This window comes from Podarcis filfolensis, assembly GCF_964270895.1.
Source record: "Podarcis filfolensis genome assembly, chromosome: 8".
Taxonomy (NCBI): domain Eukaryota; kingdom Metazoa; phylum Chordata; class Lepidosauria; order Squamata; family Lacertidae; genus Podarcis; species Podarcis filfolensis.
This window is the reverse complement of record NC_139611.1, coordinates 27,043,048-27,060,531: the sequence shown is the minus strand read 5'-3', so window position 1 is coordinate 27,060,531 and position 17,484 is coordinate 27,043,048. Positions and strand designations below refer to the sequence as shown.

Here is a 17,484-nt window from a genome sequence, read left to right as displayed (position 1 = left end):
ATGCTGCCCTCTGTTCACTTAGGAAGGACACAGTGCCCAAGACTGGACTGGACTGCCCAAATGCCCTACCTCCAGAATTTGGGGGACTCCCCCCGCAAAGAAAAATCACCACTCACCTTCCCCCACATCGTCATTGGACATGACGGCCACACACTTCTCCCAGACAGACTTGATGTCAGCTCGGTAGCGGTCACAAGCCCAGAGGAAAAGCGGGAGCAGGAGGGACTGGACGACCGAGCACCAGAGGACGCAGAGGATCATCCAGTTGTAGGCCACGTCTGACTTCAAGCTGGCAAAGCTCACCACCTGCAGGACAAGGCATCAGGCACGTCAGTAGGGGCTCCTAACAGGCCCTCCAGACTCTCACGGTGGGCGGTGGGCACACTGGCTGGTGGGGTATCTAATGCAGCCGCATTGCGGAAGCTAAGCTGGTCTCAGGCTGGTCAGGGCTTGGATGGGTGCCTGCCTACCTGGGACCGCCACAGACCCGGACTTGAGTTCACAGAAAATAGGAAGGGTACAAGTAGAGGTTTGTTTGTTTGTTTTAAAGTCCTTCACGCAGAGCATAGCTGAACTGCAGCACTCACTCCCACAGGAGGCAGTGGTGATTTTAAGAGAGAATAAGACAAATTCATGGGGGAGTTGATGGCTACTATATTCTGCCTAAGTTAGATGCAACAATGCTTCTGAAAACCAGCTGCTGGAAGCCACTGGAGGGGAGAGGGTGCTCTTGCTGGTTTCCCTTTGGAGCACCTGCGAGAACAGGAGGCTGGACTGGATCAGGCCATTGGTGTGATCCAGCAAGCTCTTCTTATGATCTTAAGCAGAGTGCAAGCTGATGGTGGAGCTCCAGAACAGCTTGCATCTGGTGACGGTTTCAAGAGGAAACGTGAGAGAAGGCAGTAGATGACTGAGCACACTGGCATAGCAACATAAGGAGGTTTCTGCTGGATCAGGTCAACTTGGGAGGCCCATCTAGTCCAGTATCCTGTTCTCAGTGTGGCCAACCAGATGCCTTTCTTCTCCTGTGGTTTCCAGCAGCTGGTGTTCAGTAGCATGACTGCTTCTGACTGTGGAGGCAAAGCATAGCCCATTATGGCTGGTAGTCATGGATAGCCACCTCCTCCTCCATGAATCTGTCCAATCCTCTTTGAAAGCCATCCAAGTGGGTGGTCAACCCTGTCTCCTGTGGGGGCGAGCTGCATAGCTTAACGAAGGACTTTCTGTCACCTGTCCTGGATCTTGCAGCTTCATCGGATGTTCACAAGTCCCAGTGCCATGAGAGACGCGACTCTTCCCTTTGTACAGAAGGCACATCCTGTGCAAAGGTACGTACCTTCCTGCTGCACAAAAGGAAATAGGTTTCTACACAGCAGCAAACCTCTCTCTTCTCCATCCAAACAAGCAAGAGGCATCACGCATGGAGTCTGTTGAGTCGATCTTGTTCAGCATAGCCTACAGAGACTGGCAGGTTCCTTCTGAGACTGCAGGCAGATATTCTCTCTCCTTTTTCTGTGGAGCTGGGAATTGAAGTTGGGAACTTCTGCGTGCAATGCAGATGGCTCTGCTACTGAGCTGTGGCCCTTTCCCAGCTAGGCAGAAGCAGTCAAAGAGGGCGTGGTCAGTAAGGGGGTGTGGCCTGGGCAGAATTCTGAGATCCAGGGGACAGGTTCCTGCCCCAAAGAGCTTACAGTCTCAACTGAGACAGTGGTATGTGGTGGTGACACAATGCATAAGGAAGGCATTTAGATTCATATTATTTTATTTTTTATTTATTCCAAAAGGGAAGGGACTCATTCCATCATTTAGCATCGAAGTCTAGCTGCAAAAAGCCTTTTCTTTCCCCAGTGGAGCACATTGCCAGCCTCAGCCCTGTCTGGAGACTCAAAATCACTGCACGGACATTCAGCCTGTCCAATGCAAAGCCATCCAATTAATAGCATCTTTGAATTTAAATTGGGGGCCAGAAGGGTGAGGGTGGTGAGGGTAGATGGGAGGGGTGCCAAAACCGGAACACGTGGACATTTATATCAATCAAGGCTAGAAAACAGAGGTTTCCCCCACTGTTAATCAATGTTTCATTAACACCCCCAGTGCAAGCCAAATTCAAATTAACTTAATTTGATCTTTATAAATTGAGTGCGTAATGTCTCTCAGCAGAACAGAGCCGTGGCGGTGAATCAGGCTTGAAGTACATGAGGGAGGATTTCGGTTTGCGGGTGGGTGGGTGAGTGGGAAGGAAGAGAACCTCATTTCCATTTTTATAAACGAAAAGGAATGGAGAAAGGAAGAGCTACAGAATGCTTCTTCCAAGAAGAACAGCCCCTACTACCCAGTCAGACACATCCTACCCACCCTTCTGCTGAAGCTGCCATACATTTGCAAATTTTGCAGCCATGTGGGTGGAGGGAGTATGGCATAGTGGTTAGATTGCTGGAGAGGTGTGGAATCCCGGTTCAAATCCCCATCCCACCGGAAGTTTCACTGGGTGACTTTAGCCTAATCTCTGTCTCTGTCTCAGCCTAACCCTACTGTGGACTACTCTAACACGCTCAATGTGGGGATGCCATTGAGAAGAGAGCTTCAGTTGGTCCAGAATGCTGCAGCCAGACTGCTGATGGGAGCCAACAAGGGAACAGAGACAGCAGTCCCTAGTACAGTGGTACCTTGGGTTAAGTACTTAATTCATTCCGGAGGTCCGTTCTTAACCTGAAACTGTTATTAACCTGAAGCACCATTTTAGCTAATGGGGCCTCCTGCTGCCGCTGCACCGCCAGAGCGTGATTTCTGTTCTCATCCTGAAGCAAAGTTCTTAACCCCAGGTAATATTTCTGGGTTAGCAGAGTCTGTAACCTGAAGCGTATGTAACCCAAGGTACCACTGTAGTCTAATAACAACAGCAAGCTCAGAAAGATTTCACAGTCAAAGAGGACTCTTTAAAAAGGCAGGGTTTGTTCTCCATTGACTAAGACGAACCCCTGATGGCTCAGATATCACATCTACTCACAGGAAGAGTCTTCTATCCATTTCCATTGCTAGGCCCCGTTCCACTCAACTGATTCACAAAGTCTCTTTTGAAAGCCCAAGATCAGGATAAGGAGACAAAACCTGCAAACATTCCACTTAGTAATGTTTGCTCAGAGACCCCTTTAAGGTTAACATCTCAGCAACGCTCCCTTCACCGTGATGCCCAAGCCAAGAGAGCTCTTCCATGACATCGGAGCAGCTAAGCCAATGGCAGCCCAAGCTGGCTGCGATGCCTCCCCTCCCTCTCTCCATCCTGACCTCAGAGCAGGCTGACTGCTTGAGGGTGGACAGCACTGTCATCCGCAATTGTAAGAGTTTTAGAGATGAAAGAGGAGTGATCTGCTGAATTTCACTCTGTCTTTTAGGGTGTAAAATGCAGCAGAGATTCTCCCACCCCAGTTCTTCCCTTGAGGCCCAGCACCTTTTCCAAGCGCACACATCAAAGGAACACAGAGTTCTTTCCACCCGCTCAAACTGTACATCCTTTCCCCCTCCCTCCTGGCCTCCAGGGAATGAGCAATCTGAAAAGAAATTCTGTTGCTGTCCAGCCTCACCACCCTGGATGCTAAAATCCTGCCAATCCTGTAAGGTTTAACCCTCTTTTAAAAAGCACCAGAGATTAGCTGGGGAGGAAGGTAGCTAGTTACTTAGTTGGGAACCAGTTTGGGCATCGAGAAATAAAGTAGACGTACATTGGGTTCTCTCTGTTTTATGTCATGACTTTCCCTTTGCTTTCCAAACAAGGAGAGGGAGTGTGGCTTCTTGGCTAAGAAGCCAAGATGCTGTGGATCTCCAAATCCTCACTTCACATCTGGACATAGCCTGGTGTGGAGCTTAGCAAGCCACTGTTTAGCCAGCCTCCAACTCACTCCTGTCTATGGATTGGGCTTCTGCCATCTAGTGGGTTACTCAAAGGAATACAGTGGTACCATGGGTTACAGACGCTTCAGGTTAGAGATGCTTCAGGTTACAGACTCCGCTAACCCAGAAATAGTACCTCAGGTTAAGAACTTTGCTTCAGGATGAGAACAGAAATTGTGCAGCGGCAGCGGGAGGCCCCATTAGCTAAAGTGGTACCTCAGGTTAAGAACAGTTTCAGGTTAAGAACGGACCTCCGGAACGAATTAAGTTCTTAACCCGAGGTACCACTGTACTGGCAGAGACAAAAGGAAAAAGAATCCCAGTGGCTGATAGGAACTCATCTGCCTATGTTGAGTTTACATAACAACATGAGAAAGAGCCCTGCTGGATCAGGCCAATGGCCCACCTAGTCCAGCATCCTGTTCCCACCTTGGCCGACCAGGTCCCCCAGTGGGAAACCAGCAAGCAGGACCCGAGCATAAGAACACCCTCTGCCCTCCTGGAGCTGCCAGCAACTGGTATTCAACTTAGCACTGTTGCACCCAAATGTGGTGGCAGAGCGGAGCCATCACGGCTAGTAGCCAAGGATAGCCATGAATTTGTCCGATTCTCTTTTAAAGCCATCTACGTTGGTGGTCCTCATTGCCTACTGCAGGAGGGAGTTCCATAGTTTAACTGCACACTGCGTGAATAAGTCCTTTATTTGATCTGTCTTGGATTTTCCAACACTGAGCTTCACTGGACGGCAATGAGTTCTAGTGTTATGGGGGGGGGGCTTTCCCCCGTCCTTGGGACCCTTTCCAACTCTGAAGTGATGATTGGCTGGCCCCACACAGGGGGAAAACCAGCTCTGCCCTGATCAGCCTATCTCAATATTGATTCACTGGACTTTGATCTGCCACTGACCTTCCATGGAAAGGACTTGCGTGCTTGGCTAGATGCTTCTTCCTGCCATTGTTTGTTCAAATTCCCCTTGCATGCTCCTGATATCCACAGGAATCATACATACAGCTTCTCTGCCTTCACCTTGACTGGCAACCATCCTCTAATAAAACGATTCATCTGCATTAATTGAGAGAGCTGGAAGACGCTGCTTATTGTTCTGGAAAGTGATTAGAAACCCTTGGAACGGCAGGCAGGCATCGGGCACGATGCCAGAGAGATAAGAACAAACCAGGACATGGGGCACCGGAAAGTAAGGCTTCTCCTCGTTGGGCTCCAGCCTCCGAGATGCCTTTTCTTGATTTCCAGATGATGGCGAGGCAGCAGCGGCTATGTTTAGCCGGAGCCGTCTCAGTGGGCTGCAGGGAGGTCCTGGGAAGGGGAACTGTAGGAGGCTTGGAATCCAGTCTTGGCAGGCAGGCTGTTTTCCAAGGGAGTGGAGGAGGAACCACGTGCAACAAAGGCGTGCTCCTAGGGCTTGCTTTATCAAATAAGGGAGGGAATGAAAGCCCATGGAGTGACTGCAGCTTGCTAACTAGGGGAGATGTGCCTGAAACATACCCTGGTTTCTGGAGAGGGATACACACAGGTCCCTTGTTGGCACTGGTAAGAGCCATCAGGGGACCTGTTATGTTTGAAAACTCGGGTTCTCTAGCCGAGGGGGAAGTATCGTAACCATTTTGGCATTTCTTACTAGTCAGCCTGTTCTGGGCATCATACCAGGTTGCTGTGCCCAGTGCCTTTCAGGTCTCAGACTTGGCGCCCCCTGCCTTGGGGGATTCAGACAATATTATCTGGAGGGACTGCTCAACATTCCCCAACCTCAGCGGTTCTCAACCTGTGGTTCCCCAGATGTTGTTGGACTACAACTCCCATCATCCCTGAGCTCTGGCCTTGCTAGCTAGGGGCGATGGGAGTTGTAGTTCAACAACATCTGGGGACCCACAGATTGAGAAAGGCTGCCCAACCAAGTGCCTTCCAGATGTTGTTGGGGACTAACTACCATCTTCCCTGATAGTTAAGGATGGTGGCCAAAATTGATGAGAGTTGGGAGACCAAGAACACCTGGAAGTCTCTCTCTCTCTCTCTCTCTCTCTCTCTCTCTCTCTCTGTGTGTGTGTGTGTGTGTGTGTGGTCCCATCTTCACTGTACATTAAACCTGCATCATATCACTGTAAACAGTCAGGGCTTTCCCCAAAGCATCCTGTGTAATGTAGTTTGCTGAGGCTGCTGAGGACAGCCCCACTCCCCTTACTGAACTACAATTCCCAAAGTCCCCTGTGATGAGAGATCGATCATTAAAGCACCCTAGGAATTGTAGGTAGGTGAGGAGGATATGGGGCTCTCCTCACAACTCTCCGCACCTTTAAAAACTACATTTCCTTTCTCCTTGATCATTCTGGCTCCCCTTTCCTGAACCTTTTCCTCTTTGAGGCAAGGCAACCAGAACTGTGCACGGCATTCCAAACACGGTGGCACCCTGGAATTGTATGCTGTATTCATTGTATACATTATTAATACTGGCTGTTTTATTTTCGATTCCTTTCCTAATGCTACGTAGCAGGGAATTTGCCTTTTTCACAGCCACTGCACACTGGGTCGACATTTTCATTCAGCTATTTACTACGCCACCGTCTCATGCCTGGTCCATCACCGCCAGTTCAGAACGTATAGGTAAAGGTAAGATTTTTTTTGCTCCAACGTGCATCAGTTTACACTTGTTTACATGGGATTGCATTTGCCATTTTCCTGCCCTTTCACGTGGTTTGGAAAGAGCTCTTTGCAAGCCCTATCTATTGCAGAGACCCTGGACAACTTAGTACCACCAGCAATTGCAATCACACTCACCAGTATAGGAAAGCCCATGAGGAAGTCATAGATGAAAACGATCCCCGCGATCAGATAGGTGATCTGCAAAGAAGTCTTAATGGGTTCTGAGCCATCAATGGATGAGCGCCTCTTGCCTTGAGCATCCTCCACCACGATGGTGGGGACGTTGAATTTGTTCTTGTCGATGTTGTTGCCCGCCTGGATGGAGAAAGTTTGGAAGAGGGCGATGGCCACGCAGACCACGCCCATGACCACGCTCCCACTGATCAGGAGCAGGAAGCAGACGCCAAAGCCCAGGCCGATCTCGGTGACAATGAAGCGGCAGTCCGCGGCATAGAAGCGCTCTGTGGTGTCGTGCCAGCCCACGGCCGGCAGCGTGGAGAGGATGAAGGACACCATCCAGATACCCATGACGGTGTGGACCGCTTGCTTCTTGGTGTTGCTTAACCTAGAGAGGGGAGGAAAAAAGACACCTCCCCTTAGGACAAAGCCACATACTCCGTATCCTTTTGGCTGAAAGTGAAACAGATCATCCCAGGTCCGTCTGGGGATGGCAACCATACAATCCTAGAATTGTAGAGTTGGAAGGTACAACAAGGGTCATCTTGTCCAACCCCCCTGGAGTGCAGGAATCACAGCAAAAGAACCTCTGGCACAAGGTTTCCCAAGCTTGGGTCTCTAGATGTTGATGGACTACAACTCCCATCATCCCTAACTAGCAGGATCAGTGGATGATGGGAGTTGTAGTCCAAAAGCAGCTGGAGACCCAAGTTTGGGAAACCTTTTTTGCGGCAGATGCCCATCCAACCTATTTAAAAACCTCCAGTGAAGGTGACTCCACCACCTTCCAAGGTCATCCGTTCCACTGCTGAACAGCTCTTGCCGTCAGAAAGCTCTTCCAAATGTTTATAGTCAGAACCTCCTTCCTTGTCATTTGAATCCATTGGTTTGGGTCCTCCTCTCTGGAGCAGCAGAAGACAAGCTTGCTGCACCTTCCATGGTGAAAGCCCTTCTCTAGCTGTAACTCCTACACTGCAGGGGTTGGACCAGATGATCCTTGGGGGGGGGTGTTCCTCTCCACTCTACAATACTATGATTCTGCGACCACCGCGGGACTCATCCAGAGGAGGGACTTGCCTGTAGTTCACCGGCCAGCGGACCATCCACATCCGGTGATAGGAGAGGGAGGTGACCGAGAAGCAGGTGACCAGCGTCAAGGTGTAGAAGGTGGAGACGAAGACTTTGCAGAGGCCCTCGCTCCACTGGTAGTCGGAGTTTTGGCGGCGGAGCTGGACGACCGAGTACATGGTGATGGGAATGGCAATGTTAAGGATGTGCGTCCCAGCCAGCGTGCAGATGAGGAACTCTAGGGGCTTCCATTTCTTCTGCTTGGCACTCACACTGAGGATCCCCCAGGCGTTGGCCAGGACAGAGAGCCCTGAGCAAACCAGCCAAGCCACGGCATTCCTGTTCAAGGTCTGCTCATCATCCATGGTGGAGGGAGGAGTAGTGGCCATCTGGCGAGGCCAGGTGAGGATGACGTACCAGGAAGAAGGAGGGGAGGAGATGCATCCTACAAGTGGGCCAGGGCCATCAAGGGTGCATCAGGGAAGTGGGAGGATCCCACCCAAGGACAGACAGGGAAGCAGCGCCCGGGGTGGTCCTATGGCTCATGGTTCTGGAAGGGAAACAAGAGACAGCTCAGAAAACAAAAAGAGCATCGCCACATGCAAAAGGTTTGTGTGAAATTGATATCCTGCTGGATTGCAAGGCTCAAACAGAGGAGGAACAAAACATAGGAAGAACCAGCTGGATTAAGCCCATCTAGTCCATCTTGTTCTTGCAGTGGATCCAGGCACGACAACCCTCTCCCCTCCTGCGGTTCCTGGTATTTGGAGGCATAGTTAAACTGTGGAACTCGCTTCCACAGACGGCAGTGATGGCCACCAACTCAGGATGGCTTCAAAAGAGGATTCGGCAGATTCATGGAGCAGATGGCTCTCAATAACTACCGGCCAGGAGGGCTATCACTTTGCCTCCATAGCAGGAGGCATCAATTACTCTGAATAAGAGTTGCTGGAAACCGCAGGAGGAGAGAGGGCTCCTGTGCTCAGGTCCTGTTTGCAGGTTCCCCATGGGGTCATTTGTGTGGTCACTGTGAGAGCAGGATGCTGGACTAGATGGGCTACTGGCCTGATCCAGGAGGCTCATTTTATGTTCTTATGTTAAACCCCTTTTAACCCCCAGAGGGGGCTCTTGAGATTAGCATAAAGCAGCAACAACAGCACCAGACAGAGATACTGTTCCCAACCGGGGAGCAACCTCTGATTCACTGAACTGTGGGCACCCACCCACGTTTTTGAGGCACGATGCAAAGCCCACTGCCCCCATGTTAGGCAGCTAGCAGCCAGCAGCCCAATGCTTGGAGTCATGGTGGCTGGAGATGGAGTGTGCTGCCCTTATATCGAGACAAGCCACTAGTCCCTCCACACCAGTAGCCTCTACTCTCCTTTTTAATTGGGAGATGCTGGGGACCAAACCAGGGATCTTCGCCTTGCCAAGCAAGATGCTGTGACCAAGTGAGTGCCCCCTTCCTGCAGCCTAGGTAAGCGTAAGACAGTGGTGGAGTGCTAAATTCTGAAGTGCACCAGCTCAGCCTGGCAGCCTCCTCCGCCACAGCAGCAGCCCCCAAGGAGCATCCAAAAATGCAGGCCACTGAGTCAACCCACCTGCACATTGCTGCCCACTCCCCCAGTACACAGCGCAAGGCCCAATTCGTCAGCTGACGGTCCTCGAGTACATGCTTCTGAAGTCAAACGTATTGCTAGCAAAAAGACCTTTGAAGCAGCTGAAATGAGGAAAGCTTGTTTACTAAGGGGCGCTGGCTGCTGGGGGCTCCCCTCCTCCTGAGCTACCTTTACAGCTTGCTCTCTTAGCATTCCAGCTTTTTGCATTTCAGCATTTTGCTGAAATCTCCACCCTCGATGCTGCCTCCATTGAGCTTTGGCAACCTGGTCCTGATCCGCTTCCAAATCCCCTTCAAAGGGTCTACTTATTATTCTGTCTGGCTGCAAAAAAGGGAAAGAAACAAAATACTTCTGCTCCAGAGGATCTTCAACAAAGGTGGTCAAGGAGGAATGATCAGAAGAGAACCAAATCAGCTGCCAAGCACCTCCCAAACAGACAAAATGCACATCATTTTGGACTCCTGTTGGGGTCCGTGACCACTGCATGGAGGCATCTGAATAACATGTCAGAACAGTTCAGACTACAGGTGAGAGAACAGCCTGGAACATCCCCATACAACAGCATTGTGGGGGGTTGGACTAGATGACTCTCAGGGTCCCACCCAGCTCTACACTTCCTTGACTCTATGATTCTAACTCTTCCAGAACGTATTGAGTAAGCAAAGCTTGGACAGCAGTTTCTGGGAATCGCAGGTGGGCAGAGCGGTGTTGCACTCCTGTCCCGCTTGATGTTTTCCCACTGGGGGCATCTGGGTTGCCATTGTGAGAACAGGATGCTGGACTAGATGGGCTACTGGCCTGATCCTGCAGGGCTCTCTTAAAGAGCTGAGTCAGAACAGTTGTCCCAACCTGGCCACCAACTTGGATGGCTTTGTAAGACAAGTTCATGGAGGATAAAGCTACCAATGGCTGCTAGCCAAGATGGCTATGCTCTGCCTCCCTGTTTGGAGGAAGTCATGCTCCCCATGGTTCTCTCCCTCCCCATTTAATCCTCACATCAGCCCTGCGAGGTACATCAGGCTGAGAGAGGCAGCGACTGGCCCAAGGCCACCCAGTGAGCTTCATGGCTGACTTGAGTTTTGAACCCGGATCTCACTCAGGTCCTAACCTGATCCTCTAACCACTACACCACACCGACTTTCATGACCCCCCACCCCAGGCCTGAGTCCCTACCCATGGAGAACTCAGCCAGCCCCACTCTACACAGCAACCACCCCCTTTCATCTGCGTAGCTCCACCCTTTTCTTGGTCACACTAGAGTGTGACAGAATGCTGAGAGCAGAGCAGTAGACAAGCAGGAAAGGTTGTCAAGAACTGGCTCTAAGGCAGATTATCACCACCTCCTCACAGTATATTCTCACCAGTTTAAGAGGCTGGTTTTTTGTTTTGTTAACATTTACATTTTTCCACTTCTTTTCCATCTTTCGCTTTAAAAAACGAAAAAATGCTCCTTCGACCTTCAGGATGTGACATTATCTGTCAGGGTGCGATTTAATATTTAATCTGCAAAGCTTCCTGCAGCTCTAAGCAAGACTTAATGAAATATGTCTTTTGCTATTTATTTTACATTTTTTCTCTGCATGATTCCTAAGGAGCAAGGCTGGGGGCGAAAAGGGAGTGGTGCTGTTTCCTCCTGGGAGCGCTTGGCCGTTTGCTGCAGACAGACAGCTGCTCACCCTGCTGGGTCAAAAGGCATATGCTGTTCCTGGAGGAATCCACCATGCTGGCCCTCAGGACAAACTCCATTATCAGTTCTCCTGCCTCACAGCTGACCCTGAACATGGTGAGCCCAACCCTTGACTGCATTCCTTTTCTTGCAAAACTCGCATTGTTTGAGCAACTGTCTGAAGACTCAAGCACTCTCATTTCTGCACCAGCAGAACTCAGAAGGGTTCCTAGGAACTGGTTTAAGTCTGCATCAGACCACTGCTCCAGCACTGTCAACACAGACTGGGGTTCAAAGCAGGAAGTCTCTCCCAACCCTACATGGAGAGGATGCCGGATGCCAGGGATTGACCCTTCTGTATGCAAAGCAGACGCTCTACTGCTGAGCTATGGCCACTCCCCTAAAAATAAAGTAGGATGCTAGTCCTCATGGTTCTGAACTCTCTTCCGCAGGAGTCAGTGACAGCCTCCAACTTGGATGGCTTTAAAAGAGGATTAAAACAACTATCAGACTTTTAGAAGACATCTGAAGGCAGCCCTATTTAGGGAAGCTTTTAATGTTTGATGTATTAGAGGATTTTAATATTTTTTGGAAGCCGCCCAGAGTGGCTGGGGAAGCCCAGCCAGATGGGCGGGGTACAAATAATAAATTATTATTATTATTATTATTATTATTATTATTATTATTATTAGACAAATTCATGGAGGAGAAGGCTGTCGACAGCTCCTGGTATGCCCAGCGGAGGACCTTAAGGTCCACAAATGACAACATTTTGGAGGTCCCAGGTCGCAAGGTGGTTAGATTGATCTTAACTAGGGCCAGGGCCTTTTCAGTACTGGCCCCGATTTGGTGGAACGCTCTGTCACAAGAGACTAGGGCCCTGCGGGACTTGACATCTTTCTGCAGGGCCTGCAAGACAGAGCTGTTCCGCCCGGCCTTTTGTTTGGACTCAGTCTGACCCTTATGTTTCCCTCCCCTTATGGTCTTGATTTATCGGTTACTTTTAAAATGAGGCTGCATTTTAAATTGCATTTTAATCTGTATTTTAAATTGTTTTTTCTTTTCTTTTCTTTTTCTCCTATTATGCTTTTTACTGTGGTGTTAGCCGCCCTGAGTCTGGCTCTGGCCGGGGAGGGAGGGGTATAAATAAAAATGTTTATTATTATTAATTATTATTATTATTATTAGACGTGATGGCTATGCTCTGCCCCCACAGTTGGACACCTGTTGCTGGAAGGTAGAGTGCTCCTGGGTTTCCCCAGAATAGGTACCTGGAGTTGCTAGACTAGATGGGCCAGTGGCCTGATCCAGCACACTCTTTTTATTTCCTTATGACACCCATTTCCCTTCCTTGCAGCAACGCTTGGGACAGCATCACCATCTAGTCTAGCAGTGGAACATCCACTTTTGGGGGGCATCCCATCTCAGAGATGAGCAGGATGAGGGAGAGGAAGGATTCGGCTACCTGCCGGATGTGAGAGAAGCTGGCTAAAAATAACCCAGACTTGCAGTGTGTGTGTGGGGGGGGAGTGCATGGGTATCTCTGTGGAGGAATTCAGCAGGCTTCCTTTGCTACCCCCCCCCCATTGACACCTCTCTCTTCGTTGACTGCCATGGCAACCCATCCAACACCAAGGAGATAAATATAGCCTGGTAGTTTTCTTGGGCTACATACAGTTCAGGTGCAAAACGCAGCCGCCACACCGCCCCCCGCAACACTTCCATTAAGTAGCAGCGAGACTTACAATGGCAGGCGCCCCACGTATTTATTTATGCTGTCCCTGCAGAGTGGGTGGTGCTGGTGGTGCAAAGACCCGGCGGGGTTTAAAAAGAGAGACGATGAACCACAGGCTTTAAATAGGCACCTTGCAAACGAACTGTCTGTATAGCTCAGTCAGTAGAGCACGAGGCTCTTAACTTCAAGAGTTACAGGTTTGAGCCCCACGTTGGGCAAAAGATTCCTTCATTGCAGGGGGTTGGATTAGATGGCCGATTCTATGACTCTATCAACGCTACCTGGAAAAGACGCCTCTCCCTTGCCCCAATCCACCACCACCATCATCACCATTATCATTATTAATTGCATTTATATCCCACTTTTCTCTGCACATGGCCACGAAGTCCAGTGGGTGAACTTGGGACTGTCACAGCCTTTCAGCCTAGCCTACATCACAGAGTTGTGGTGGGAATGAACTGAAGAGGGAGAGTGCCGTGTATGACACCACAAGCTCCTTGGAGAAAAAGGTGGGCTTTAAATGTAATAAATAAATCAACCCCGGCCAGAAAAGCTACTCCAGATGTCAATGATTAGCTGATAGACTCATTGGCTAAAATCCTATTGAACCTTGAAGCAGCTGAATGTTGGAAGATTCAGGAGAGATAAAGGACCTCTTCATGCACCACATGAACTACGGAACTCACTCACACAAGAGACCATGATGGCCACCAACCTAAAGGTAAAGGTAAAGGGACCCCTGACCATTAGGTCCAGTCACGGATGACTCTGGGGTTGCGGCACTCATCTCGCTTTATTGGCCAAGGGAGGTGACGTACAGCTTCCGGGTCATGCGGCCAGCATGACTAAGCCGCTTCTGGCGAACCAGAGCAGTGCACGGAAATGCTGTTTACCTTCCCGCCGGAGCGGTACCTATTTATCTACTTGCACTTTGATGTGTTTTTGAACTGCTAGGTTGGCAGGAGCAGGGACCGAGCAACAGGAGCTCACCCCATCACGGGGATTTGAACCGCCGACCTTCTGATCGGCAAGCCCTAGGCTCTGTGGTTTAGACCACAGCACCACCTGCGTCCCCTAGATGGCTTTAAAAGAGGATCAGACAAATTCATGGAGGAGAGGGCTGTCGACGGCTCCTAGTCATGGTGGCTGTTCTCTGCCTCCACAGCTGGAAGCAGCAATGCTTCTGAACACCAGCTGTTGGAAGCCACGGAGTGGGCAAGAGCTCTAGTACTTGGGTCCTGCTTGAGGGTTTCCCACTGGGGCATCTGGCTGGCCACTTTGAGAACAGGATGCTGGACAAGATGGGCCAATCAGCTTGGCTGGATGCTCTAGTCCCAAATGCTGCAACTTCTCCTCAAAGGGGAGCTGTTCCATCGCTTTGATCATTTCGCCACATGTTCCTTTCCACCCTCATTCCAGCTGTCATCCAGCTGTTCTATTGTCTCAAGTTCCCTGGAAAATCAGGGAGTTGGTGGGTTCTACACAGCGTGAAAGGATGCTGAGGAGTGGTGATGTCAACCTCCTGTGATACCCGGAAATTATTATTGTTTGCATTATCACCGTGGTCAGTAACAGAAAGTTGGGAAATGGATTTGCAAGATACCACCATAAGGACTCTTTGAACAGAAATACTTTGGATAAAGCTGGGAGAGATTTACCCACCAACACCATGTTCAACCAGGTCTTAAACATACAGGTCAATCATCATGAATGCTGACTGCATCATCATTATCAAGACTGAGGAAATGGCAGTGTCCAGTATACCTCGGTCCAGTATACCTGAAGGAGCGTCTCCACCCCCATCGTTCTGCCCGGACACTGAGGTCCAGCACCGAGGGCCTTCTGGCAGTTCCCTCGCTGCGAGAAGCCAAGTTACAGGGAACCAGGCAGAGGGCCTTCTCGGTAGTGGCACCCGCCCTATGGAACGCCCTCCCACCAGATGTCAAAGAGAACAACAACTACCAGACTTTTAGAAGACATCTGAAGGCAGCCCTGTTCAGGGAAGCTTTTAATGTTTAATAGACTATTGTATTTTAATATTCTGTTGGAAGCCGCCCAGAGTGGCTGGGGAAACCCAGCCAGATAGGCGGGGTATAAATAAATAAATAAATAAATAAATAAATTATTATTATTATTATTATTATTATTATTATTATTATTATTACTATTACTATTATTATTATTTCTGCCTCTGCAAAAGCAGCATTCCTAGTGAGTCCTCTTAAGGACTGGTAAACATAACTAGTTATGATTTCAGGGGCTGGTTAGCTTTGATTGTTCCATTGCAAGGGGTTGGACTAGATGACACAAGGGGTCCCTTCCAACTCTACAATTCTGAGATTCTATAACCAGCAGGCCTTAAGCAGGGGTAACCAGTATGGCGCCCCTGCCATACGATGCTAGGCTCCCAACTCCCACCATCCCTGACTGCTGGCCATACTGGGACTGCTGAGAGTCTACAACATCCCATTGGCTACCTCTGCCCTGAACAGCCTGTTCCTTTCCTGCTCTAAAAATCCTTTCTGCTGGGACTCTGGGACTCCTAGAGTAGGACACCTTGCCCTGCAATTCAATATGTTGGTAAGGACTGCTTAGGACCACTGTGCTGTGAGCAATAGGCACTCTGCACATCCTCTGGGGCTCATTAAGAGTTCACATGTTCTGAAGATAAGGTCTAGCACTGGAAATGGAATTTATTGATTTTTATTTTTTTATCCGAAGCTCTGGCAGAATTTCAATTGTGTGGAGTTTCCACACACCTCCCTTCATTTTAACAGCTTGTTCAGGAACTGTGCCTTACAGGTTGCACAGCTGTAGGTTTGTGGTTCTCTCCCCTTTCCCCTCCAACAGCACAACCCCGAAGCAGAGAACCCAGCTATTGCTCAAGAGCAAGCTAAAAAAAATCAGGCACGCAACCTCAGGCATCTCTCGGGCACCTTGACCTCGCCACTGTGTTCTGTGTTCAAAACACGTCTGCACACCTAGTGTAATTGAAATGGAATCGCAGGCACCAGGTGGGGGCAAAGCGTCATCAAGCCCCCAAATAGCTTGCCCGGGTGATTAAGTGCACGGCATTCAAGCGAGCACCCGGGGAATTATTATGCCTCTTTGGTGAATAATGGATCTTTCGCGCTCTCCAGAAATATAATTCATACCCTGGCTGGCACTGTACGGGGCTGCCTTTTGTGACTGGGGAATTGGCAATTACAAAAAATAATAATTAGAGCAAGAGGGGCCAGGCGAGAGGTTTGCAGAGCGTTTTGGCTGGGACAGGAAAGGGGAGGTGGGCTCTTTCGGTTCAGAGGAGCGATTCCCGTTAATGTGCCTCTCCAGGGACCGGGGGCAGGGGGACGGTTCGGCCCCTGCTGCTGGCAAAGTGCCAACATTTGAACACTCCCAGGAGGTTCTGTGCTCAGAAGGTAATAAGTTGTGGCACTGCTGCAGCTCTGCACTACTAGGGAAAGCATACAGAGCAGAGGCAGCTCACCTGCACAAAGTGAGGCCCATAAGAAGAGCCTGCAGGATCAGGCCCCTGGTCCATCTAGTCCAGCATCCTGGCCAACCAGATGCCCCAAAGGGAAACCAGGAAGCAGGATCTGAGAGAAAGAGCACTCTCTCCTCCTGCAGCTTCCGGCAACTGGTATTCGAAAGCATTGCTGCTTCCAACTGTGGAGGCAGAGCTGAGCCCCAATTGCTAGGAGCCATGGATTGGGCTAATCCTGTGGGAGAGAGTTCCATAGTTTAACTATGCACTGTTTGAAGAAGTCATTTCTTCTATCTGTCCAGAATCTTGCAACATCCAGCTTCATTGGACGCCCAATGAATTACTGTGTTATCAGAGTGGGAGGAAAATGTTTCTTTATCTACTTTCTCCAAGCCATGCATAATTACTGGAACACCTATCATGTCTCCACTTACTCACCTTTCCTCTTTCCAGTAGCACCTTAAAGACCAACTAAGTTAGTTCTTGGTATGAGCTTTCGTGTGCATGCACACTTCGTCAGATACCTTTCCTCTAAACTTCGTCACCTTTCCTCTAAACTAAAAAGTCCCAAACGCTGCAATCTTTTTTCATGAATGGGAGTTGCTCCAGCCTGTTGGTCATTTTGATGGCCCTTTTCTGAACCTTTTTCCAATTCTACAATTTTCTTTTTGAGATGAGGCAACCAGGATTAAAAAGTGCAATACTGCCCTCTCAAGCTAACACCAGCTCCCCAGGGCCTTTCCCAGGTCTGCTCTGGTCCTATTATTCACTGGGGATTCCATCAACCCAGCAAGGCAATGGCTCAGGTGAGAGGGAACAAGACCAGGCTGGTGCTAATCTGGATTGGGGCAGGTTCAGCACCATGGACAGCACTGCATATATCAACCCACAGATTTTCACCACGCTTTCAGGACCACAGCCAGCAACCATGCAGGAGACAAGTTGCCTCAGCACCAGCCTGGAGCACCGGCTAAGCTTTTACAGACCAGCCTGGAGAGTTCTTCAGGACATTCCATCCTCTTCGAGAGCTGCATCTGGCATCTAAAGGGTTAGAATCTGGAGTAGCTGGCACCTTCTAGAGCAGCCTTCTCCAATCCTGTGTTTCCCAGAAATTTTGGGCTACCACTCCCATCATCCCTGGCCATTGGGCTATGCTGTCTGTGGCTGATGGGAGTTATAGTTCACAAATATC

The 17,484-nt window shown here is 49.7% G+C and overlaps 1 protein-coding gene across 3 annotated transcripts in view; it reads right to left on the bottom strand.

Moving 5' to 3' along the window:
- GPR153 (G protein-coupled receptor 153) overlaps positions 1–17,484 on the bottom strand; it is a 60,345-nt gene that overhangs the window by 34,041 nt on the left and 8,820 nt on the right. For all 3 annotated transcript variants that reach the window (XR_014551629.1, XR_014551630.1, XM_083628689.1), the window contains exons 2-4: positions 7,798–8,338; positions 6,679–7,108; positions 117–306 (exon numbers count right to left, since the gene is read on the bottom strand). Coding sequence is in view for 1 of the 3 variants with exons in the window: in XM_083628689.1 (XP_083484815.1) it covers positions 117–306; positions 6,679–7,108; positions 7,798–8,177 (1,000 nt within the window). In the remaining 2 variants the exon portion in view is untranslated. The remainder of the gene's footprint in view (positions 1–116; positions 307–6,678; positions 7,109–7,797; positions 8,339–17,484) is intronic.